Source organism: Hirundo rustica, chromosome W (assembly GCF_015227805.2).
Source record: "Hirundo rustica isolate bHirRus1 chromosome W, bHirRus1.pri.v3, whole genome shotgun sequence".
In the NCBI taxonomy this organism is placed as follows: domain Eukaryota; kingdom Metazoa; phylum Chordata; class Aves; order Passeriformes; family Hirundinidae; genus Hirundo; species Hirundo rustica.
This window is the reverse complement of record NC_053487.1, coordinates 9,197,695-9,223,492: the sequence shown is the minus strand read 5'-3', so window position 1 is coordinate 9,223,492 and position 25,798 is coordinate 9,197,695. Positions and strand designations below refer to the sequence as shown.

The following is a 25,798-nucleotide window of genomic DNA, read 5'->3' as shown; positions in this document are numbered from 1 at the left end:
AATATAATCATTGTGCCTACATACAGTCAGTTTAGACTGCTGAAAGTTAATAAATCAAGGCGAAGGTTGTATCAAAAGCCTAATAAAACCTCTTGCCCTTTGAAAGCTGTCTCACCTTTCATATACTTTCACATTTAAATACCACTAAGAAAATTGTTAGAATAGCATGTATGTTTCTTCTCTCTCCACTCCTAAACAAAAAATAATAAATAAATCGATGAACCCTCTTAAAATTATTTTCCTAAAACCGATCTCATAGAGATTAAGTTAAATAATTTTTACCCCAAAAAAGCAAGAGCTACAAAATAATATTTTAACTATATATAATTAACACCTGTGTTCAGTTTTAATGATGAGCAGCTAGATCTGAGACACACAGAGTAATGATGACTTGTGATTACAATGCTTTTTTTTTAATAATGAAGGAAATATGAAATTCTGCTTTCACATAAATTCTAATTCACAGTCATTAGTGCCTTTAAAAGATATTCATACTGCACAAAGTCAATTTTTGTTGAGCCTATGGTTTAGGTTTTAAAAATCTCTGAAATTGAAGTATGGTTCTTAAAAGACGAATTCTTTTATAAATGTTACAAAAGTTGCAAAAATCTAGCTTTCTACTCCATAGTGTTTTTGAAAACTTCAGCAGCTACCTTTATATAGAAACAACAGTGGAAAATTTTTTAGTATTTTTAACTGTCTTTATGGAACTCGGAAGGAAAAAATACAATGAAATTTAATACAACGTGACTTGAAAAATTTGTCCATACATCACAGAATATCTAGCTGAAGATATCAATCTAAACTGCTATCATTTTGACACCACTCACCTGAAAACATGCAAGTAAATGTTCCCCCCCATGGTTCCTCATAAATGTGTCAGTTATTCGAACATTACTTTTATAGACTAAAACCAGACTTAAACACAGAGAGAACAGAACTTGGCTCTACTTAATTTTATTCTAAAATATAGGGTAATGAGAAATGCATTTTTACATTTTATTTACTAACTTATATGTTATTCACCTCTTCTGAACCACTGTCTGATGAGGCTTCCTTCTGCTGTTGTTGCTTCTTGAGCACTGCTGATTTCTGCACAGCAAGTATACTTGGACTGGACTTCCAAAACTGAATTGGAATTCAGATACAAGAGTAATTTAAACCTACTGAAACTTTAAAGTTTACCACATACTTTTCTTAAGCTGAGCAGCATCACTACTAAGACGAATCTCAATTTCATTATTAATAAAAAACTCACTACAAAATGCCGCATGCATTAATAATACTGGATAGCATTTTAAAGTAGTGAGACTTCTGTAGAAAGGAATGTTATACAAGAATTATTGGCACAATTTGTACACTAAGTATAACAACAGTTGTGCAGGCCTCTATTATTGAGATAACTATTTTTTTTTTTTTTAAGTAAAATTTTAAACTGATCTAGATAGGTCCTTCCAGGCCACTGCTGATCTATTTTTGCTTCATATGGCAATACTGAAGTACACACAATCATAGAATATCTCGTGTTGGAAGGGACCCATATGGATTGAATCCAACTCCCTGCTCCTTGCAGGACTACCTTAAACTAAATCACATGAATAAGAGTGTCATCCAGATACTCCTTGAACTCTGACAGGTTTGGTGCAATGACCACTTCCCTGGAGAGCCTGTTCCCATGACCAATCATCCTCTCAGTGAAGAACTTTTTCCTAATGTACAATCTGAACTTCCCCTGATGCAGCTGCACTCTATTTTCTTGACCTGGTCACCAGAGAGAGGACATCAGCACCTCCCCCTCCATGTCCCCTCGTGAGGAAGTTGTAGACTGCCATGAGGTCACCCCTCAACCTTCACTTCTCCAAGCTGAACAAGCCAAGTGACTTCAGCCACTCCTTGTAAGTCTTGCCCTCAAGACCTTTCACCATCTTGTTCATAATCCTTTGGACACTCAGTTGGTTAGAGCATGGTGCTAATAACCCCAAGGCTCAATCCCTGTACGAGACATTCTCTTAAGAGTTGGACTCGATGATCCTTGTGGGTCCCTTCCAACTCAGAATATTCTGTGATTCTAATAGTTTGATGTTTTTCATATATTGAGGTGCCCAAAACTGCACACATTACTCGAGGCGGGGCCACACCAGGGCAGTGCATGGCAGGACAATCACCTCTCTTGACCAGCTAGCAATGCACCCCAGGGCACAGTTGGCCCTTTTGGCTCCTAGGGCATACTGTTGACTCATATTCAACTTGTCATCAACCCAAATCCCCAGATCTCTTTCTACAGCACTGCTCTCCAGCTGCTTGTTCCCCAATTTGCATGTATACCCAGGATTACTCTGTCCCAGGTGCAGAATCTGGCATTTGGTCTGATTAAATTTCACACAGTTGGTGATTGCCCAGTTTTCTAGTCTATTCAGATCTCTCTATAAGGCCTCTACCCCTGAGGGAGTCAACAGCTCCTCCTGGTTTAGTATTGTTGGCAAACTTAATGTACATTCAATTCCTGCGCCAAGATAATTTATAAAAACATTGAAGAGAAAGGACCCGCATATTGAGCCCTGAAGAACCCTACTAATGTCTGGTCACCAGCCTGATGTAATTCCATTTACTACAACTGTGAGTCCAACCCATCAGCCAATTATTCACCCATCATTTTATGGACTTGTCTAGCTGTATGCTGGACATTTTAACCAGAAGGATACTGTGAGAGACAGTATCAAAACCATGAATATGAATATGAACAAAAAAACCCAAAACACAAACACAAAAAAGCATCCTTAACAGCCTCTGAATCTTACAGTAGGAAATACTTTACTACTCTTCATGTAAATCATATCATATCATATCATATCATATCATATCATATCATCATATCATATCATCCAAATTAAGACCATATTGCATAGAGGAACAGATGAGAACTGAGGTAACTCATCCATTGCATTGAAGAGATTTCTAGGCACCACTTTTTTTTTCTAAATTTGACAGACTTTTTCCCCATATGAAAGACAAGATGTACCTAACCCTGAAATTGTTGTACATTTATTGATATGAAGAAACTCAGCATTAGAGAAACAAGTTTTAAAAAAATTAGAAATAGGAACATTATGTGTGGCTTTGTCTTCAAAAATATACAATATGTTATTAGATCTTCTGCATTATAAAATGTAGGTAATTATCTAACTGTTGGTATTTTCAGAAATGAGAACTTAGCAGCCCTGTTTGTTATGAGAGCTAAGTATATGAATTCATTAACTCAACATTCTAAGTAAAAAATATGGAGGTTTTGTTTGTTTAAATCAAAACTATTTTTGCAACTATTCTGCACAGAGTATTTTTCCCCACAAAGGGTTAATTTGTTTTGTTTTACCTCAGATCCATCAAGTTTTGGTGGTAGTTTAGCTTGAACTTGTTTCTTCTCTCTAGATGTGTCAGTCTCTGAACCAGACTCAGAGTCACTGCTACCTGATTGACTGCTACTTCCATCACTACTGCTTCCAGAGCTTGAACCAGATCCAGAACCTGATGCTGACCCAGAATCATCATCTGACTGGCTGCAAGTAGAAGTTAACAGGATATTACACAATGGCTAATTAAATAGGATTTTTTAAAAAGTCACATAAAAAAACCTTTAGCTTCACCTATAAATTAATTGTTAGCTTAGCCCAGACACATGGATAGCATACAAATGAATGCACTGGATTAAATAAATCAGGAATGAGAATTCAGTTTAATCAGATACCTTTCATTAAACCTTAAAAGAAGCATTGGGCACTGGGGTAGAAAGAGGAGGTGGCAAGGGAGGGAGAGAGGAGAAAGAAGAACATTTATCATTAAACTGGAGGAGTAAAACAAGACTATTTCTCACCTACCCAAATCCTTACTTAACTTTAACAAACACAACATATTTTTGTGTATATACATACACCCAATTGTTTTAAGTCTTTTTAGATAAGCAGTGTGTCATCCCCCAATGTTTTATTTTGAGCACGCATTTCTTCAAAGCAAATATAAATTCTGTTTTGTTCCCCTACTTTTACTTTTTTTTTCATTAAAAGAGTAGGTGGGAAAAGTATCTGTAAGGAAGTGCCTGCAAGCTACATTAAATGCTGTGATTTGGACCATCTATATACAAAATACAACCAAACACTTGATTAAATAAAATGTTTTTAAAAGTAACTGGAAAACCAAAGGTGTGTTGTCACACATAATATAAATCCATGCAGACCATCTTATACTGTTAAAACAACAGCAGTAAAATTCCCACAGAAAAACTCTGAATTTGTCACTAATTATGACTTGTACAAAGTCACACATAATCAGTGACCTGAGCATACTCTTGAGCCACTGGATTATTCCACCTGTACATTAATTTCACACTATACTTAACATATTCAAATAAAATAATATTCAAAGTTAAACATTTGTTTCATGACTATTCAAAAGCATAGAAACATTTGGTTTTCTAAAATAATTTTACAAAAGAACCAAGCTGACACTTTAATCAAATTCCTCATTAGGTTAAATACTAGCACACTTTAGAGATATCGTGGGGGGAAAACTTTGGAATTACAACACCACACAAACAAAGTGCTTTTAAATTATTTACACTTGAGCTGCAAACATTTAAAAAGAAACAACGTTAAAGATGATAACAAAATCCAAGACAATAAAAAGCCAAAAGCTAATATCAAAGTCTAAGCCTATCACTGCCAGCACAATTCATCTGGCTGACAATCAGTATGAATGTGTGTGGGTGTGTGGTAGCTTGATCATCTTCTGCACTAGAACATACTTAATTGACAACATTTAAAGCCACAAAACAGAACCACTACTCTCCCCATTGCTAAGGCAAATTAAATTGTACTAGTGAGGGGGGAAAACAAATTAAGCTATTCAAACTGATTCCTGTAGACAGCACCTCAACCAACCATTTGCATCTGTTGACTTTTAAAGAAAGAAACAAACCATGATAAAACTTCCTTATTTTGAAGTGGAGGGATATGAAAAAATATGACTGCTAGCTTTACTTATACTTGCTGGAGAGCAACAAAGTTCCTTCCCATTCCTGTCATCAAGGGCCTACTTCAGGCATGATGCTATAATGCTGACATAATTAACCTGACTTGAAAAATAAAAGCAAGGCACTCACTGTAGAATCTGAGAGTTTAAACTATTTACTAAAAATTATCTTGTTGGTATTTCTCCCATGTGTCTAACTCAGAGTACTGAGACGTTAATTTTGAGGAACTAAGGATTTTTTAGGAAAGTTAAGATAATAAGTTGCTGAATTAGCTGAAGTAGATAGGTAATCTTTGTTCGCAGTTAACAGAAGCCGGATCTTAGATAAGCTACCCCGGATCTTGTAACTCATTTCTTGTCAGGTTTATGTTTATGTAGTTGTCCTTGTCATGAAAAACAGAATGTGGTAAATAGGACATAAGATAGCTGCAGATTTCCTGCTTAAAGGACCCATTGAACACAGGAAACTGTAAGTTCTACCAAAGATTCATTTGTCACGAATGCATTGAAAAGATAGAAAGGTCAGGACAAGGAAGACTCATCTTACTTCCTCATTTTGGGTGACCCCTCCCCAGAAGAGACCCCCACCCCCCCCCCCCCCCCCCCCCCCCCCCCCCCCCGACTCATTTTAAGAAACAAAGTAACAAAGTACGAATGCTTAATAGCCTTTTTACCAATTAGCATATGAAGCGAGGAATGGGAGGTGACAGGGGTATGAATGCGCATTTGTATTTTGGATATTCAACACTTTTGTAAATAAAAGGCTTTGTAATTACCTGTGAATTTCACAGTTCGAATTAGGGAAATATCCTGCCTGCTACCTGGCTGTAATAAACATACACTTTCTAACTTCAAACTGTTAGAGAGTTTTTGTCCATCACAGTTGGGTATCGATACTAGATCAATACCCATATTTCTTTAATAAGTCAGTACATAAAAAAATACTGAAAGCCCTTTTAAGTCTCATCGAGTGAGTTTTTGGGGCCTTACATTTTAATTGGCACAGTGAAGCAGGGTACTCTTGAGGTGATGAAGAGGTATTTTATATGGAGATAACCTCTAATCACAGAATAAAGGAGAAGTTAATTTTTGGTTGAAACTGATATTCTCCATCAGAAAAGTCATGGAAACATGGGTAAAAATTGTCCTTAACTGCTCTCCACTGGTAAAGTTGCTAAAAGCTTATAAACCTTGTTCAGCCCCAAACAGGAGATGTGGGCCGAGGAAATATGGCACTATCTGCAGTAAGTTGCTGAGAAAATCTAATTTTGGCTAAAGAAAAGACAAAAAAACATAGTAAGGAAAAAGGCCTGGTATCCATATGGGTGGAGGCTAGACTCAGAGCTACAAAACCAGAGAAATATGTTGCTGTGTAGCAACAGAAAGAGCTAATTTGAGTTACAAATTGCCTGGGAGGCTGAAACAATAGCCTGCCTCAGGGCGGATTGAGAATTGAATGCACAGAAGTTAGCCCCAAACCTGAAAAATAGCATCTAAATGAGCTGATCCAGAGACAAAAAGCTTTAGATTTGTAAATTAACACAGCTGGGGAAAGTGTGGAGCATGAACCAGGGTTTTTCTGCTTCCAGGAGGAGGTGGGCCGCCCCAAACAGGATGTCACCTTCCTCCACTCCCAGGAGGAGGAGTTTCACTCAGCAAAGCCAACCCCCTCCTCCCCTCAAATTCTGCCCTCTTGAAAAGATGGAATTCGTTTACCGAAGATGGAGCCCACGGTAACGTATCTCACTCTGCATCAGATTTGGTTATGTGGTGAGAGGAATGACAAGATTTGTCTTTACAAACAAGCCCGGAGTCTACTAGTAGATAAAACTAGCACTGAGAGATAAGAGAAACAATGGGAAGGATTCTACTGAGTGATGAATGGAAAAGAAGATACTTGCCTTTACAAACAAACCATAAGTTTGTTTGTAAATGAAATTTAATATTGAAAGATGAAAGCAACAATGGGGAAAACCCATAAATCCCATAAAAATTAAAAATTAGCGGGGGGGTTATACATTAAAAGGGGAATCTTAAGCATTTTGGGAAGTCTGTACCTCTCAAGTACCTCAGCCAATGGGGAAAGAGAGAGGGAAATGCGGCCGGGAAATTAGGATAAAAAGGAGGCTGCATCCTCTGAAAAATTGAGAGACCCCAGGGGAAATGCCCCATGGCTTCTCCCTTTATTCTAATAAAGTAAAAGGACTCCTCTGTCTCCTTTTTGGACATAAACCTCTGGTGTTCGTGGATTAATTTTCCTAACAATTTGGGGGCTCTTGTCCGGGATATTTCCACCGTCCGGGGCAGTGGGCAGTGAGCGGAGCTGAAGGCGCGCCTCACCCAGTTTCGGTGATCAGCTCCCCTTGGTGGCGGCCGGCACCGGGCGATCGATTGGATTCCCGAAACTGTCCAGGAGACAGACAAGTGACGGACCAGGGGGGTCCGTGAAGAGTCCGCAGGGAAGGACCACTGAAAATCTCACCAGTGAGTTAAATGGGATCTTCGGGGAGCAAACCTGGGAGGGCGCCCATGGAGGGTAGCACAGGTGAAACATGGCACCCATGGAGGGTAGCACAGGTGAAACATAGCACCCATGGAGGGTTGCCAGGGTAAAGCCGGGAAGGGGCCCCGGCAAAAGGGATGATGATCCCATAATACCCCTGGAGAGTCCCTTGGGGAGAATGCTGAGGTCTTGGGACAGACTATGCATTCACCCAGAGGTAACTATGGAAATGATGGTAAAATATTGTTATTTTGTGTGGCCGGAGTATAAGTTGCCAAAGGGGCTTATGTGGCCACCTTATGGAACAGATAGGATTCGTTTGTGTAGAATTTTGTTGAAGAATTTAGAGGAGAATTGGAAAGGATGGATTGAAAGGGAATGTAGATTGATATGGTTTAGACAAGCAACAAAAGAAATCTATGTGTTAAAGGGAGAAGAGGAAAAAAGGGAGGAAGGGGGAACTAATGAGAATTGGGATGTTCTTCAGTACCTTCCCCTGTCTTGTCCTCCAATGTTGCCAGCTGAACCAGGACCAGCTGCAGGTCCCCTGTATCCTCAACTCCCAGAGCAAAGGGATCAGGAGAATGTTGTTCCTACGGCCCCACCCGAGAATAATAATGGTGTAGGGGGAAGGGAGCAGCCTATCATACCACCACACAGAACTAGAAGAGGAAATCAATTGAGCACATCAGAAGCCCCCCGGACCCAAGAGATAGGGGTACATCACATGCCACTCTGCCAAGTTCCTTTGGGGGGTCAAGGGGGAGGGTTTGGGTTTGTAATTGTACCACTTACTACCCAGGATATAAGGGAGTTGAAAAAAGAATTACCCCCATATTTGGATGTTCCCATAGGGGTGGGAGAAAAGATAGAAGAATATTTGGGAAATGCGGATTATACATGGAAGGATTGGGATTTTCTCCTGGAGATTCTATTTGGGTCATCAGAGAAATGAATGATTTTGCAGAAAGCTTGGCAGCTGTGGGAGGATGAACATCCACAAGCAGCAGGGGGGGCTGGACCTAATGTACCTACAGTGGATGATGCCATCCCCCAGGTGGACCCCCAGTACAACCCAAATGAGGAGACCAGTTTGGCTCGCCTCCGCGATTTCTGTGCTTATTTGATTAGGGCAATTAAATCAGCAGTTCCCAGAACTAACAACATAGCTAAGGCTATGTCCTTAGAACAGGAGAAACATGAAATACCCTCTCATTGGTTAGAGAGGATTAGAGAGGCCTTGCGGAAACACGGGGGGATGGATCCGGAGGGGCCAGCCTTTGACGCATTGCTGAAGGTACAATTTGTTACAAAGGCCTGGCCTGACATACAGAAAGGGGTACAGAAAGATGAAGAGTGGCAGAACAAGCCTCTAGTTAGAAAAACACAGCAGATATATGTAAAGAGGGATGAGGAAAAGGTAAAGGCTAAGGCAAAGATGATGGCAGAGTTTTTGCAGCCACAGAAGAATAAACCACAAGGTCCAAGGGGTCCCCCGGGACAGAGGGGATGGGGTCGGCCACAGGGAAGTGGCAGAGGCATTCCCTCCTCGGCAGGGGAGAGCCGACCCAAACAGCGGTGGCGAAGGAACCAGTGTGCTATCTGCCAGGCAGAAGGGCATTGGAAAAGGGAGTGTCCGCAGAAACAGCTGGACCCTCAGGAGGAGGAAGTCCAGAGGATAATGGAAATGGATTGTTAGGGGTGTCAGGGGCTCCCATTATATCAAGGACCCACCACTCAGGAGCCCTTGATAACTTTTACGGTGGGTCCATGTGATATATGTCCTAAAGTTAATTTGTGTTAAATGTTATAATATGTAATTCATTCTCTGTAAATGTAAGTTTTATTTCTAATCGAGTATACAACGGGTTAACTGGGACTGAAACAGCATGGAGGGGGGCAAAAGGAATTCTTTTGCTAGAGATTGCACAGGAGGGACATGAGAAAACTATGCAAGAATTACACGAAAAAGGGACACGAAAAGGGACACAAGAAAACTTCTGCCGGGAATCGTTAGAGGAGAACACAAAAGGACAAAGGACGGAAAAGGGAGATGGAGAACCCAGAGGACGGAATGATTACATCAGATCGATATCTTATCCATCCCCGCCCGACATTAACATCTCTACACCATCCCTGGACACAGCAATCAGGACATTGTTCTCCAGTGCAAATCCATTCAACCACACCAGAACCCGAACATGAATATCTAATGAAGCTGCTCAGCAAATGAGTGTATAAAAATCGGCAGCCCCAGACCAAAATGTGAACTGAGGGGGTGACAGACTGACTGAGTGTGTTACCGTGTTCACCCGGCACCGAAACCCCGGGGTTCGACGCTGTCCCTTTTAATTGTGGCTATCGGAGACTGTTATTTTGTCTCACAATAAAATTCTAAATTTTGATTTACTGAATTTGGTCTATAGTATTCATTACAGTCCAGATTGAGAGGAGGTGTGTCTTCTGGTAGATACAGGGGCCTCTCGATCCACTTTAAATTTTATACCTAAGGGGGGGAATTATCAAAAAGATCATTAGTCATTAAAGGAGTGAGTGGAAAGGATGAGCGAGTGTATTTTATTCAACCGCTATTAATAGATGTGGGGGACAGGTTTGAAATACACGAATTCCTGTTTGATCCTAATTGTGATTGTAATTTACTGAGAAGGGATTTGATGGCTAAAGTGGGAATGCAAATTAGTATTGTAAAAAATGACAGAGAGTCCAACACTGTGATATCTTCGTGTAAAATGTCTGAGAAGGCTTATGCTGAAATAAATCCAGAAGTGTGGGCAGCCCCAGGAAAATACGGAAAACTAGACATAGAGCCTCTCCAAATTACTTTGAAACAACCAGGACAAGTAGTGTCTAAAAAGCAATACCCTCTTTCAAGGGAAGGAAAGAAGGGGTTAAAGCCTGTCATTGAGTCCCTGCTAAAAGCAGGTATTTTGGAGCTGTGTATGTCTCCCTATAACACCCCTATCCTGCCAGTTAAGAAACCAGATGGAACCTACAGAGTGGTGCAGGATTTAAGAATAATAAATGAAATTGTCAAATCAAGGCATCCCACAGTTCCAGATCCCTATACAATCCTGAATCAGATCCCTTCTTCACACCAGTATTATTCAGTACTGGACTTAAAGGATGCTTTCTGGGGGTGTCCGATTACAGAAGATAGTAAACAATATTTTTTCTTTGAGTAAGAACAAAAGGAAGAAAAAATGTGTTTATTGATGGGTCTTCAAGGGTGATAGAAGGGAAACGATTTACAGGATACTCTATCATGAATAGAAAGCAATTAAATGAAGGGGGAGGTTTCCGCCCACCTGGTCAGCTCAGACAGCAGAGCTGTATGCACTTGTGAGAGCCTGTGAATTATACCGGGACAAGACAGTGAATGTTTTTACTAACTCTAAATATGTATATGGGGTGATACATGCATTTGGGAAACTATAGGAAGAGAGAAGTTTATTAACCTGCAGGGGAAAGAAGTTAGTTCATAAAAACTCAATCTCTGGCCTATTAGAGGTGGTGAACTTACACCAACAAGGGTAGCAATAATGCACGTTATGGGACATCAGGCAGAGTGCTCAGAAGAGGCAATAGGAAACCGACTGGCTGATAAAGAAGCTGGAAAAGCTGCATTGTTGCCAGAAATCTCAAAGATCCTCCCCTTGCTCCCAGTAACTACATCACTGCCAGAGAAACTGTCTTTTCCACCAGAGGAACTTGAGATAATTAAAAAGAGTGGGACAGAAGAAAAAGGGGGATAATTAGTTTACAAAGGATAATAAGCAGTAGATACCAAAAGCTCTAGCCTTACAGTTGTTAAAACAACTTAATGAAGGGAGTCCTAGATGCTCCCGAGGACTGGCAGAAGCCTCCCTCAAAATGTATGCTGCTGTGAGTCTTTTTACTCTAGCAAAGCCAGCTATCAAAGGTTGTTTAATTTGTGCTAAAACCAGTAACAGTTACAAAGAAACTTGCCAGGGGAGAGAGGCCTTAGGCTGTACGTCCCTTCCAGAGATGCCAGGTGGATTTTTCCGAAATGCCACGAGTGGCAAGGTTTAAATACCTTCTGGTAATAGTATGTCAGTTAACAGGGTGGCCAGAGGCATTTCCAGCCGTTTCAACAACTACAAGATCAGTTATTAAAGTATTTTTGGAACAAATAATTCCAAGATATGGGATTGTAGAAGCAATAGACTCAGATAGGGGATCTCATTTTACAGGAAAAATTCTTCAAGGAGTTATGACTGCTCTAGGGATAAGATGGAATCTCCACACCCCCTGGCATCCCCAGAGTTCTGGCCGGGTGGAGAAGATGAATAGAGAAATAAAGAAACACCTTTTGAAGCTAGTAATAGAAACTAAGATGCCATAGGTATGGCTCTTGCCACTAGCTTTAGCAAGGATTATCTCCCTTTGAACTGATGTTTAGAATTCCTTACCCTTATAATTCCCAGCCTAGTGGGGGCATAGAGATAAGTAATGTATATTTAAAACAATATGTGGCCAGGATACTGTCTCTTGTGAAATCTCTTTGACAGGAAGCTCAGCTGGCAAAGACCCTACCTTTGGACTTTGCTGTTCCCAACATCCCACCAGGAAATTAGGCCCTAGTTAAGGAATAAAAAGAAGCATCACTAGTGGCTAAGTGGCGTGGACCTTTCCAAGTGTTGCTGACCACAGAAACAGTCATCAATACAGCAGAACACGGGTGGACCCACCACACTCGGGTCAAAGTCTCTGAGGCCCCGGAGATTTGGACATCTCAGCTGGAAGAGAAGGACGGGAAGCCACAACTGATACTCCGCAGGAGTGGACTGGAGCAGTAGCCAGTGCGTCGACATCGGGGGAAGCCTCGTGTGCCTACCCACAGACTGCTTGCTGAAATGGTTTATGTGGGCATCCCTCCTCTCAGATCTCCAGTCACTGGGGGCCAATTTTCACCGTCATTGTTTTCTTTATGTTAAGCTGTTTCTGTGCCTTCGCTCGCCACAGGTAATGTAGAGGACAACGTGAAAGTGAAAATTAGGTTAGAAAATTAGATTACACCATTAGAATGTTTCTCTTAATAATCTTACCTTTATATTGTCAGTTAGGTTAAGGCCAAAAGTAGGAAAATAATTTTTTAACCTTAGGAGAAGAAGTAGCAAAAATCTTTAACCTTAGCAATTGTTAAGTCTGCAGAGGGTCAGGGGGACCTAAAGACTGGCCATGAGTGGCCAGCCCAGTCGAACCTAAATAGTGGGTTAGCACCCTGAGTGAGGCCCATAATGAAACAGAATTTTAGAATGAAGAATGAAGTCCATGGCGTCTTAATTCTTCTAAAAGAGGCATTTATTGTCTAAATAGAACAGGAAGCATATATGTGGGGAAGAGTGTTTGTGACTGGACTTTAAGTTTAGATTGTTAGCCCCCCAACTGCCCTCCTTATGATTGTTCCAGATATCAAGGCAGATAGAATCAAACACATGTTAAGCTCACTAATAGTAGCTGGGTAAGGTGTTCCTTCCATAATTACCCAAACTATTTTGAAGGCTGTAAAGCAGTAGGGAAGGATAAGTTTTTTTTGACCCTTTATTTTTAAGCTACCCCCAGTATATTTCCACAAGTAGGACACATGTTGTCTGTGACTATCAGTAGAAATAGCAACACCGGAATAGAACTCGGACCCTTTTTAATAGGTTCTGGTTCGGATCTAACAAAACATATTTGAGATGTAACTGCAAGTAGAAACCTTATGTGAGAGCTTTAAAATGCAATATTCCAACATCAGATAGTATTACATTATTTATTAGCAGAAGAAAGAGGAGCATGTGGCAAATTAAATAACTCAAACTGCTCTTTGCAAATAGATGACAATAGAAAACTAGTAAAACAAATAACAAAAGGAATAAAAAAAGTTAGCTCATGTGCCAGTCCAAACATAAAAAAGATAGAATGGGACATGTTTTTATAGTTACCCGGTGAATTATGAGTTAAACAAATGTTTTTCTTCCCTCTTATGTGTTGTAGCAACTCTTATCTTTTTACCATGCATGATCCCTTGCTTAGTACAGCTTATTCAACACGTGATCAAAGGGATGCAGGTAGTAGCCATGCCTACTGATCCAGAGATAGCTACAAAAAGACAGAAATTGATGTCACGGCAAATAATTGCAAAACCAAAAAAGACCCAAGAACAGAAAATTAAGTCAATGATAATTAAAATTTGTAAAGACAATTATTAAAAATAAAAGAGGAGGGATTGAGAGGAATGACAAGATTTGTCTTTACAAACAAGCCCTGGGTCTGCTGGTAGATAAAACTAGCACTGAGAGAGAAAAGACACAATGGGAAGGATTCCACTGATTGATTAATGGAAAAGAAGATACTTGCCTTTACAAACAAACCATAAGTTTGTTTGTAAATGAAATCGAATATTGAAAGATGAAAGCAACAATGGGGAAAACCCCATAAAACCCATAAGAATTAAAAATTAGGGGGGTTATACATTAAAAGGGGAATCTTAGGCATTTTGGGAAGTCTGTACCTCTCAAGTACCTCAGCCAATGGGGAAAGAGAGAGGGAAATGCGGCTGCGAAATTAGGATAAAAAGGAGGCTGCGTCCTCTGAAAATCTGAGAGACCCCAGGGGAAATGCCCCATGGCCTCTCCCTTTATTCGAATAAAGTAAAAGGACTCCTCTGTCTCCTTTTTGGACATAAACCTCTGGTGTTCGTGGATTAATTTTCCTAACATGGACACCACCTTAACCCAGGAGTTGGTTGCTATATGTGAGCTTTTCTATGTCTTTTCTGTCTTTCTCCCCTTCTTCTAATTCCTTCTTCTTGGAACATTTTGGGTAACTTAACATTGAACGGGTTTAAGTTTAAAGCTTGCTTAGTTGAATGGGCCAAAATAGTGCTGTGAGAAGTGTTTTATGTTGATTGGATGTTGTACTAAAACTTTTGACAAAGTTCCTTGATTTTCTATATTTTGCCAGTGAAGTAATTTTGACGTCATGAGAATATCTAGTTGGTATTTCTCCCATGCGTCTAACCCAGAGTACAGGAACCTCTGTAAGCCCCTTTCAGTTAGTTATTTGGGGCCTTACACCATGCTGTTTTGGAGCTCAGCTTACAAGTCCAGCTGTTGTGTAAAAATAGCTTTATTAAATTGTCTAACACTTGATATATTATTAATGAGCAAGGAATATGTAAAATACTAGACCTCACCAAAGAAGAATACAGTATCAAGAAACATGAAGAAAATTACCAACCAATCTGCTGGACTCTTTGGTCATTGCAGCCAAAAGATTGGTTTAATGAACTCTCCCCCAGATGTCGGTTTGCACCACACAAAATTGCCTGCAATTTTAGAGACTCATGGGACTGGGAGTGATGACTTGCATAGAAGGAAATTTTTATATTGACTAGACTTATGCTTTTGATTATTGAAATAGCAATTGTCCGTTACATGATTTCCTGTATACTTTCCTCTCCTTTCTCCTCTGTCTGCTAGATTAGGATCCCACTGCTGCCATGAGAGGAAAGGTACCGTTACTGTGGTCCCGGTCAATGTCTTGAGCCGTGGGGTGGTATGAGACACTGGAAGGATTGCTGGCTTGAAACATTTTGAGTGCATGTGTGGGGAGGAAGGGGCAGGTCTGGCCTTGCTCTGGAGAGGCGATGCCCTGCTCTGCACATACACACGCCCCCACACACACACCCCAGACCTGTATCCCAGCCCCGGAGTGGCTGCCAATCACCGGCACACTGGAGGCAATGCTCTACACCCCACCTCGGGAGCCCCTAACCCAGCTCCTAAGTGGCCAGATAACCGGAGTTCCCACCTGGGGGAAGGGCCCAGGAAAGCCAAAGGGTACTTAAACCAAACCATGAGGCAAGCACATGTCTTGACCCTACCTTTCCTTGGATTTTATATCACTGCTGGAACCAGGACTGGTAGCTGTATCCATTCTGTTCTATATCTTTTCTTTCTTCCTTCAAATTCCCTCTTCTCGGAGTTTTGAGTAACTTAAAATTGGATAGGCTTGGAGTTTGCTAAGCTGAATGGGCAAAGTTAATGCTTTGTGAAATGTTTCACGTTGATTGAATGCTGCTCTAAACTTTTGCCAGTTCTCTGATTTTCTGAAGTTGCCAGTAAAATCTTTCTGTTGTTTTGACCTCTTGAGAATATACTGTCAGTATTTCTCCCGTGCATCTAACTCAGGGTACATTAAAAAAACATAAGCCCTTTTAAGAGGCTCATTGAGCAAGTTTTTGAGGCCTTACACTTGGTTAGTGATAGCCTTGGCTGCAGTAATCACAATGTTGTGGTGTTTGGGACCCAGCTGTGCACACTGAAGATTAGTACTAAGAAAAAGGTTTTAGATTTTGGAAGAGCAAATTTCAGCTTGCTTAGAGCTCAGTTGTGAGGGATTCCATAGGAAGCTTCCATGGAGGATAAAGGCCCTAGCGAGTGCTGGTAGCTTTTCAAGAAAACTTTAATGGAAGCACAAAAACAGTTGATCCCCTTTAAAGGTAAAGGAAGTAGGTGAAGCAAAAGACCTCCTTGGCTTAACTGGGAGCTTCTGAGTCTGCTCAGAACCAAAAGAGAAACATACCAGAGATAGAAAAGCCAATGAATACACCTTGAGAGCTACAAGGGCACTGCCAGGGTGTGCAGAGATTTGGTTAGAAAAACAAAAGCTCAGCTTGAATTGAAATTGACCAGACACATCAAAAGCTACAAGGAAGGGTTCTTCAGGTATGTAAGCAACAAGCAGAAACAGAAGGAAAATATTGGCCCATTGTTAAACAGGAGAGATTAATTAGTCACCAACAACACTGAAAAGGCAAAGGTTCTCAACACTTTCTTCACCTCTGTCTTTACCAGCACTGATGGGCCCCAGGACCTGGGAACAAGAATACAGGTGGACACAAACACAGACTCACTGGCAGTGAAGGAAGAGTAGTTATGTGAACTATTACAGGAGCTTGACCCCCGACAATTTATGGGCCCTGACAATATCCACCTGAGGGTGTTAAGAGCTGGCTGACATTGTTGCAAGGCCACTCTCCATGATCTTTGAGAAGTTGTGAAGACTGGGGAATCTGAAGAAGGTTAATGTCACCCCCATCTACAAGAAGGGCTTAAAGGAGGATCCAGGAAGTTATAGGTCCATCAGTCTTACTTCCGTTCCTGGGAAAGTTATGGAACAAATTCTTCTGGGGCCTATCACAAGTCAGATGAAACATGTGATTGGGAAAAGCCAACACAAGGGCAAGTTGTCCTTGATAAACCTGATAGCCTTCTATGACAAAGTAACCTGCTCGGTTGATGTGAGGCAAGCAATGAACACTGTCTACCTGGACTTCCCCAAGGCTTTCAATACGTTTTCCTAGTCTCCTCCTAGAGAAACTGATGTGTTATGGTCTAGACAAGTGGTCTGTGCGGTGGGTGGGGAACTGGCTGACAGGCTACACCCAGAGGGTGGTGGTAAATAGTTCCTTTTCAACCTGACAACCTGTCACAAGTCGGGTCCCCCAGGGTTCGATATTGGGCCCATTACTGTTTAATATCTTCATAAGTGATCTGGCGGATGGGATGAAGTGTACCCTGATGAAGTGTGCCAATAATACCAAACTGAGTGGGGAAGTGGACACTTGGGAAGGGAGAACCACCCTGCAAGAAGACCTGGATAGGCCAGAAGACTGGACTAACAAGAACCTTATGAAGTTCAACAAAGACAAATGTAAGGTCTTGCACCTGTGAAAACATAATCCAGGAGTGCAGCACAAGCTGGGAAAGGGACCTGGGGGTCCTGGTGGACAACGAGCTCAATATGAGTGAACTGCTGTGGCAGAGAGTCAACAGGATGTTGGGTTGCATAAACAAGGGTTTCACCAGCAGAGATAAAAAAGTCATTATCCCACTCTACTCAGTGCCTTGTCAGTCCTCACCTGGAATACTATGTTCAGTTTTGGTCCTTGCTATATGAAAAAGATGTGGACAGGCTCAAGAGGGTCTACAGAAGGGCCACAAAGATCATCAAAGAACTGTGAAACCTGCCATATTAGGAAAGGCTGAGAGAACTGGGTTTTGAGGAAAGAAGGCTTAGGGGGATGTTGTAAATGCATTAATTAGGTTTATATTTCATTGGATTTGTAATGGTTTTTCTATGTATCTGTCCTATGATCTGCCCATCCCCCACACTGAAATGTAACCCAGCCCTGTTCCCTCCCACTTATCCCTTATTGGGTGGTGCCTCTGGGCCCTGCCCCCTGAGGGAAAAAGCCCCGATGGGGGAGGGGCCAGGTCTCTGGCTTCGGCGAGCCATTGGGACAGTCCAGCTAAGCAGAGCAGAACTTGAGAATAAAAGCTGTAAAATACCATCTGAAGCCAGAGAGCAGACTCTGTTACTTTTGCCATCGGCGGCCGTCTAGTCTCGTGGGGAAAACTACAACTGGCGCACTAACGTGCGGCTCGAAGCCACAAAAGGTTCCCAAAAAGCTGGAAGAACCACTTGGGGAGCACGTGGCCGAGGAATCCCATGCAGAGACACAGACCCGTCAGGCTTGGCGTTCGCTGTGGAGTCTCCGAAACACAGGACTCTACAGGCCAGGGCTGCAGTTTTCTCCCTTGGACTCAAAAATCCCATCGGAGTGCTGCAAAGAAGCCCCTCCAAATGGCAAGCTGCCCCAGAGAGTGACCACGTGTTCGTGGAAAACTGATCCTGGGAACCGAGACTAGAAGCTCTTTTTGCACCAAAAAGGGTCAGTCTCAGGCAAAAGGAGTGATTGGGAAAGAAAGGAAAGGAACGCTGGAATTTTGGTGAGTACCACTTTCGGTTTTCTAAGAGAAATTTTTTCAGAGGTGATGTTCCTCAGGGAAAAGGGGTTTTTTCTTTTTCGGGGAAGGTTTTGCTTTCAGAGTAAACCTTCAAAGTGCTTTTATCAGCCGGGGGGTGGGCGGAAAAGTAAACTGCTTCCCCTTTTGGCTTTTTTTCTCTCCAGCGAGGTTTTTTTTTTTCTTTCCTCCTTTCAGTTTCTCAGTCACAATAGAGAGGACACAGAAACTCAAAATCTGAGCCAAAAATGGGTGCAAAATTGTCTGTGTCTCAAAAGAGGGTCTATTACCATATTTTAAATGCCTTCGATGATGGGAAAACCCATTTTTCCAAGAAGCATTTAAAAAATTTCCTTCGGTGGTTATTTGCTCAATTTCCAGAGGTATCATCTGAGCAAATAAGCTCCCCAGAATTTTGGGAAACTGTTGTAAAGGAATTGTCTCAATCAAGCTCCCCTAATGATAAAGAAAAAGCAAATTTTGCTCTTTGGAGCCTGCAGATTCTATTTGCAATGCAAAAACAAAATGAATAAAAAGGCGGTTCCTTGTAGACTTTCCCCAGTTTCCTCAGTTTCTCCCTATCCTGACCCCAAAATCCCTTCCCCAAAATCGGATATTCCTCGAGAAACCCCTAAGCTTTCCCCAAAACTCCCTTCTTCCCCAGTTTGTAAACCCTGGGTTAGGTTTACTTTAGCAGGCAGTTCGAGTGCACAAAACCCCCATCTTAGTGAATCCCAAGCTAGTCTTAGTTCGGAAGGGGGGGTCACAAGATTGAGGGGACTCCTTTGTTCCCCAAAATGGCCGAAGCCATGTGCTCCCGAGTCACAAGGAGCATCTCTCTTTGTTTGTCCCTCTTTCCCGCAATCCCTTTCACAATCCCTTCCTCCCCCCAGACCCCCCCTTCCCTTCGGTGCTGCCCCCGGCACCGCCCTCTCCTCTGACTCCGCCCCCTACCCTCAAACCTCCACCCTCCAGCTCTGCCCCATGTGATTCAATCCTCCAGCCCCTCCCTGCCCCTGGTTCCCACGGTTTCCCCGCCCACAGTCCCAGTTCCCACGACCCAGGGAAAGGCGGGGGTGGGGGGGCAGGGAGCCGGGAACCTGGAAGCAGGAAATTATCCTAGCTTCTCTGCCACCCCTGTCACATACCGACGGTCAAAAAGAGGGGGTGCTGTGTTGGGGAGGATGAAGCCAGAAAGCCCTATAAATATGACTGCTTAGATTCTGAGAATGTGAAACCTATAAGTGAGATAGAATTGAAAGCAAGTTTTGATGCTTGAGATGTCCTAGCTACTGTATGTCTGGGAAAACAGTTATATGGCCAGCCAAAGGTCAAATGGAATGTTCTGTCTCACCCCTCAATGTATGGTTCATCCCACACCTGTAACCCTCCCCTGAAGTATCAGGTATCTGTAACCCCATTGGCCCAAGTCTTGTTCCAGCCCACCTTGAAGCCCCCTTATCAGGGGACTGCGAGAGTGAGTTGCTTTCTTTCCTCTCTTTCCCCTCTTCCTCTTTGGCTTGGCACCCTTCCCCGAGGATTTTCCTCTTGGAATTTCCTCTCCCTTCCCCCTCTCCATACCTCTCCCTTCCCCCACTCCCTAGGCCTTGCCACGAGTTGCGCCTGGAAACTCTAAGCAAGGCCTCACATCCTTTACAATAAACCTCATCTTCTAAAACCCAACTTCAGAGATCTCTTGTCTACAATCATCCACACCGTCCTGGAGTCTGCAGCGAAGCAATATCTACAGTGCTGTCCACAGTAATTGGGACCCCTTCCCCCAACAAGCGATTCAGGATTTGTGCAAAGCTCAGGCCAAATTTGGACGCGAAAGTGAATACTTTCGCAGCCTTTTAAAAGCAAATTTAGCAGGGAATCCTATTGTTCCCTTTGACCTCCGGCAGCTTTTTTCTGCCCTCCTTTCATCCACACAGTTTAGGCTTTGGGACTCCACATGGAAAAAAAGAGATTTACTCCCGGAGCTTTGGCAAAATCCTGAACCGGCTGTTGATAATAATAAATTGCCAATTCGGTTAGAACATCTATGTGGTGATGGTGAATGGGTTGCAGCACTAAAACAAGCTCAAGAAATTCCTTTAGCTGTTTTAGAACGCATTAAAGAGACTGCTTTAAAAGCATTCTTTTCAATCCAACCCGATGGGTCCATCCAACCTTACAGTAAAATAAAGCAGCTTCCATCAGAACCTTTTGTAACGTTTGTTGAGCGATTAACCCGAGCTATCAAGTTACAGGTTAAGAATGAAGGAGCCCAGGAACAGGTCCTGGAGGAGATGGCGCTGACCAATGCAAACGAACAGTGCAAGGCAGCCATCCTCAGCCTGCCCATGGAACCGGCTCCAACCTTAGATGACATGCTGCATGCTTGTACCCAGAAAGTTCCTTTCATGACAGCACACCTTAATCACAGTTCCAGAGATGCATTCAGACCACCGCAAAGAGCTGCCGCAGCAGACGCCATGCCCCCTGTGCCTGCGCCACAGCCACCACCCAAAAGAAGAACAACATGTCTCCTGTGTGATCAGGCTGGACATTGGGCATCTCAATGCCCTTTAAAGAAGCAATTTCTGGACTTTCGGGACAATGGGGGTGGGAGGTTTCAAGAGTTCAAAGGGAATTTTCCAAAAAACTAAAATGTCAGTGCTTACTTGCCCAGCGTGCCGACATAAATAAGGCAAATCCAAGGAAGGGCGAGAAAAAACTAGAAAATGCAAACGTTAAATTAAATAATCCTGCTATAACCAGTTCTACCTTTCAGCAGAAGTCACCAGATATGACCGTTTCAGATCATGATGTGAGCAGACCCTGTATAACCACTGAATGTCTCCAAAAGCCTTTTAGGTTGCAACTGACAGAATCCTTGCGCCTAAGTGACACAGACTGGCATTTAGGTTCATTGGATCTACAAGTGCTAGGCTCCTGGCAACATGTTGGCAGTAAGTATGTCATCCCTGGGGACACCAAGTACACACCGAGAGAGATCGAGATCCTTCTGTGATAAACATTAACTATTTTTTGTTCACTGGAGATCAAATAACTCAAGATAACAGGAAGTTACTATGTCACTATCTAAGCTTATAGGCAAACAGACCCTTGCCCATTCCTTCTCTACTTGCTTAATCAGCTTTAAGTTTCAGGAATTCCAGCTTACAACTACAGCCTTCATCTCTGCGACCACCGAGGGACAGAAAGAGACCCTCCTAGCAACACGTCACACATACATCATCGGAGGAAAGAAGCAAGATAAAAGCAAGACTGAAAAATCTGCCAATTCACGGCAGTTGGTGGAGCGAGACTCCCCTGCCGTCCAGCGCTGTATTTGCCTTTGCTTTGCCTGCTGTAATGTAATAAATTCCTATTGGAACTTTTCTTTGTGTTCATAGTCTATTACACTTCTAGGTCTCATCTCATCGAACCCTAAACAACTAGTTCTCTGGCTGCACTGTGTCCGTCCACCTTTGTTTCTGCCTAAGGGGCAGATAATAGCTCAGGCAATTGCAGCACCCGACCCGTTCCCTGGAAAAAACAGCACAAGGAACAAACACCTTGATGTTTGCCCCACACGAGTTATTGGGAGGGACAAACTCATAATAGGGTGTGAGGTCTGTCACAGTGGGGAAGTAATAAACCTCAAAGGAGTTTTGGACACAGGCGCATATGTAACGATTGTACCAGAAAGGATGTGGCACTCACATTGGGAACTGCAAACTGTGGCCAGGCACATAGAAGGTATAGGGGGAATGAAATGGGCAAAACAATCAAAAGGTGCTGTGCAAATTAAGGGGCCAAACGGACAATTAGCTACACTGCGTCCATTTGTTTTAGATTATTCAGAGCCCTTGTGGGGGAGAGACCTGATGGCCCAGTGGGGGGGTCACGATTGGCATTCCAGATGCCCCCCCGGTTTTTCAGGCTGTGGCCACTGAAGAGCACCCTACCCAGAAACTCAATTGGAAAACTGATTCACCAGTCTGGGCAGAGCAGTGGCTGCTCAGTAAAGAAAAATTGAAGGCACTTCAGGAGCTAGTGGATGAACAGCTAGCTAAAGGCCACATTGTGGAAACCACGTCTCTGTGGAATTCCCCAGTCTTTGTTATAAAAAAGACAAACAAAGGCAAGTGGCGGCTCCTCCATGATCTCCGTCAAATTAATAATGTGATTGAGGACATGGGTTCTCTCCAGCCAGGGATGCCATCCCCAGTGATGCTCCCCCAAAATTGGAATTTGGCAATTATTGATATCAAAGATTGTTTTTTTCCAGATCCCTCTGCACCCTGACGATGCCCCACGTTTCGCCTTCTTGGTTCCTACCCTCGACCGAGAAGCCCCGAGGAAAAGATACCACTGGAAATTTCTTCCCCAAGGGATGAAACACTCGCCATCTATTTGTCAGTGGTACCTCTCTTCCCTGCTGTCCCCAGTGCGCGCAGCTGTAGGAGAAGCCATCATCCTGCACTACATGGATGATGTGCTCGTGTGTGCCCCTAATGATGACTTACTGTCCCACGCACTTGACCTGACAATCGATTCTTTGGTTGCTGCAGGGTTCGAGCTTCAGGAGGAAAAGATTCAAAGGATGCCGCCTTGGAAGTACCTGGGTCAGGAGATTGGTAAGCAGACCACTGTGCCGCAAAAATTAGTTGTCAAAAATAACATCAAGACCTTAGCAGATGTCCAGCAGTTGTGTGAGTCCATAAATTGGGTAAGACCTTGGCTAGGTCTGACCACTGAAGACCTAGACCCCCTCTCTAATCTTTTAAAAGGGGGAGAGGAGCTAAGTTCTCCGAGGACCCTCACCCAAGAGGCATGAGCAGCCCTAGAAAAGGTACAGGACTGTATGGCCACCAGACAGGCCAACAGGTGCAAATCAGACTTGCCATTTAAATTCATCATTTTAGGCAAACTGCCACACTTACACAGGATGATTTTTAAGTGGGAAAGAGTGGAAAAATCAAAAAAGGACAAAGACTGTAGGGATCCCCTCTTAATCATAGAGTGGGTTTTCCTCAGTCACCACCGGTCCAAAAGAATGACCAGGCCACAGGAACTGGTAGCAGAATTGATTCGGAAAGCTATGACCCGGGTCAGGGAGTTGGCAGGAAGTGATTTTGAGTGTATTTACATCCCAATTGAGATAAACTCGGGCCAAACCACAAAAGCAATGTTGGAGCACCTGCTTCATGAAAATGAAGCTTTGCAGTTTGCTCTGGATAGTTACACAGGTCAAATTTCAATTCATCGGCCTGCTCACAAATTATTTAGAGAACAAATTCAGTTCAAATTGTCATTAAAAAGTGTTCAGGGCAGGAGGCCTCTAAAGGCTTTAACCGTTTTTACAGATGCATCTGGAACATCTCATAAATCAGTAATAACATGGAAAGATCCTCAAACTCAGCAGTGGGAAAAACATATTGTCAAATTGGAAGGATCACCTCAGGTAGCTGAGTTGGCTGCAGTTGTTAGAGCTTTTGAAAAGTTTCCTGAACCATTCAATTTGGTCACAGATTTGGCCTATGTAGCAGGTGTAGTATCCAGAGCTGAACAAGCTGTACTGAGTGAGGTCTCCAATTCTGCACTTTTCAACTTGCTCTCAAACTAGTAAATCTGATCTCCCACCGAGAGCAACAATTTTATGTGATGCACATCAGTTTGCACACCGATTTACCAGGATTCATAGCCGAGGGCAACAGAAGGGCTAGATGCTCTTGCTGCGCCTGTGGAGATGGCCCCACTCCCAAACATCTTCGGACAAGCCAAAATTAGCCATCAGCTTTTTCACCAGAATGCACCAGGCCTAGTCCGCCAGTTCCACCTAACTCGGGAAAAAGCTCGGGCAATTGTGTCAATGTGTCCCTCGTGCCAGCAACACGCACTCCCAGCCCTGAGTGCAGGAGCAAACCTCAGGGGATTGAACAGCTGTGAGGTATGGCAGACAGATGTGACATACATCATGTCCTTTGGTAGGCAAAGGTATGTCCATGTATCTGTAGACACCTTCTCTGGAGCTGTCTATGCCTCTGCCCACTCAGGGGAGAAGTCTAGTGATGCCATGAAACACCTAATACAGGCTTTCTCCTTCCTGGGCATCCCCAAATCAATAAAAACTGATAATGGACCCACATACACATCCAAGCAGTTCAGAAGCTTCCTGCAGCAATGGGGAGTAGAGCACAAAACAGGCATCCCCTACTCCCCGACAGGTCAGGCCATCGTGGAAAGGACCCACCAGAATCTCAAAAGGGTCCTCAGCCAACAACATCAGGCTCTAAAACTAGAAACACCCCAAAACCAGTTGTCCAAGGCGCTGTTCACTCTGAACTTTTTAAATTGCACGTTTGAAAATCTTAACCCACCAATTGTGCGCCATTTCAGAGAACTGCCAACTGCAGCTGAAAGCAAAGCCACCGGTAATGGTAAAGGATCCAGCGACCAGGGAAACAGAGGGTCCTCATGATCTGATCACCTGGGGTCGTGGGTACGCCTGCGTGTCCACTCCCTCAGGTTTCAAGTGGGTGCCAGCCAAGTGGGTGAAACCTTTCATCCCTAAAACTGCAAAACCGCCTGCAGAGGGTCCACAAGTGGCCAGTACTGCCTGGAGAAGGAGAAAGCACCGAACCCTCTCCTTCTAATTATCATTATTCCTTAACAGTGTTTTTCTAGACAGTTTGTTTGCACTAAAGGTCATTTTTTCTTCTGCAACTTTAAAGGTACTCAAGGTCCGAAGTCTGAGCATCTCCCACGAACTGAGCCTCCCTCCTTCTTAATTTAATAAGAAAAGGGGAAATGTTGTAATGCATTAATTGGGTTTATATTTCATTGGATTTGTAATGTTTTTTCTATGTATCTGTCCTATGACCTGCCCATCCCCCACACTGAAATGTAACCCAGCCCTGTTCCCTCCCACTTCTCCCTTATTGGGTAGTGCCTCTGGGCCCTGCCTCTGGGCCCTGCCCCCTGGGGGAAAAAAAGCCCCAGCTTGGGGAGGGGCGAGCTCTCTCTGGCCCGGGAAGCGATTGGGGAAGACCTCCTGCAAAGCAGGGCAGGACTTGAGAATAAAAGCTGTAAAATTCCATCCAAGCCAGAGAGCAGACTCTTTTACTTTTGCCATTGGCGGCCGTCTAGTCTCGTGGGGAAATACTACAGACCATAGCTGGTATCAGGGGCCCAGCTGGCGGGCCTGCCCAGCCCCCCCTCGCTGGCAGCAGATGAGGCCTGGAGGCACGGCCCAGCCAGGGCCACTCCTCCGGGCCTGGGTAAGCCCGGCCCCGGCCGCCCAGCCAGGGTGGCGGGGCCTGGCCGACCCCTGGCTGCCCTATGATGTTACCTTTCTCTCCGGCCGAAAGGAAAAGGGCTGGCTTGAACAAAATCAGGATTTATATGGGTACTTCCCAAAGTCGTATTCAACATTCTCAGTGGT

The 25,798-nt window shown here is 43.3% G+C and overlaps 1 protein-coding gene across 8 annotated transcripts in view; it reads right to left on the bottom strand.

The window, feature by feature from the left end:
• The window catches only part of LOC120764827 (chromodomain-helicase-DNA-binding protein 1-like), a 109,590-nt gene that overhangs the window by 48,734 nt on the left and 35,058 nt on the right, over window positions 1–25,798 (bottom strand). For 7 of the 8 annotated variants that reach the window (XM_040088884.2, XM_040088886.2, XM_040088889.2 and 4 more), the window contains 2 exons: window positions 3,371–3,554; window positions 1,027–1,128 (listed from right to left, as the gene is read on the bottom strand). In XM_040088884.2, coding sequence (XP_039944818.1) covers window positions 1,027–1,128; window positions 3,371–3,554 — 286 coding nt within the window. The remainder of the gene's footprint in view (window positions 1–1,026; window positions 1,129–3,370; window positions 3,555–25,798) is intronic. The other variant, XM_040088888.2, reaches the window with a different exon arrangement.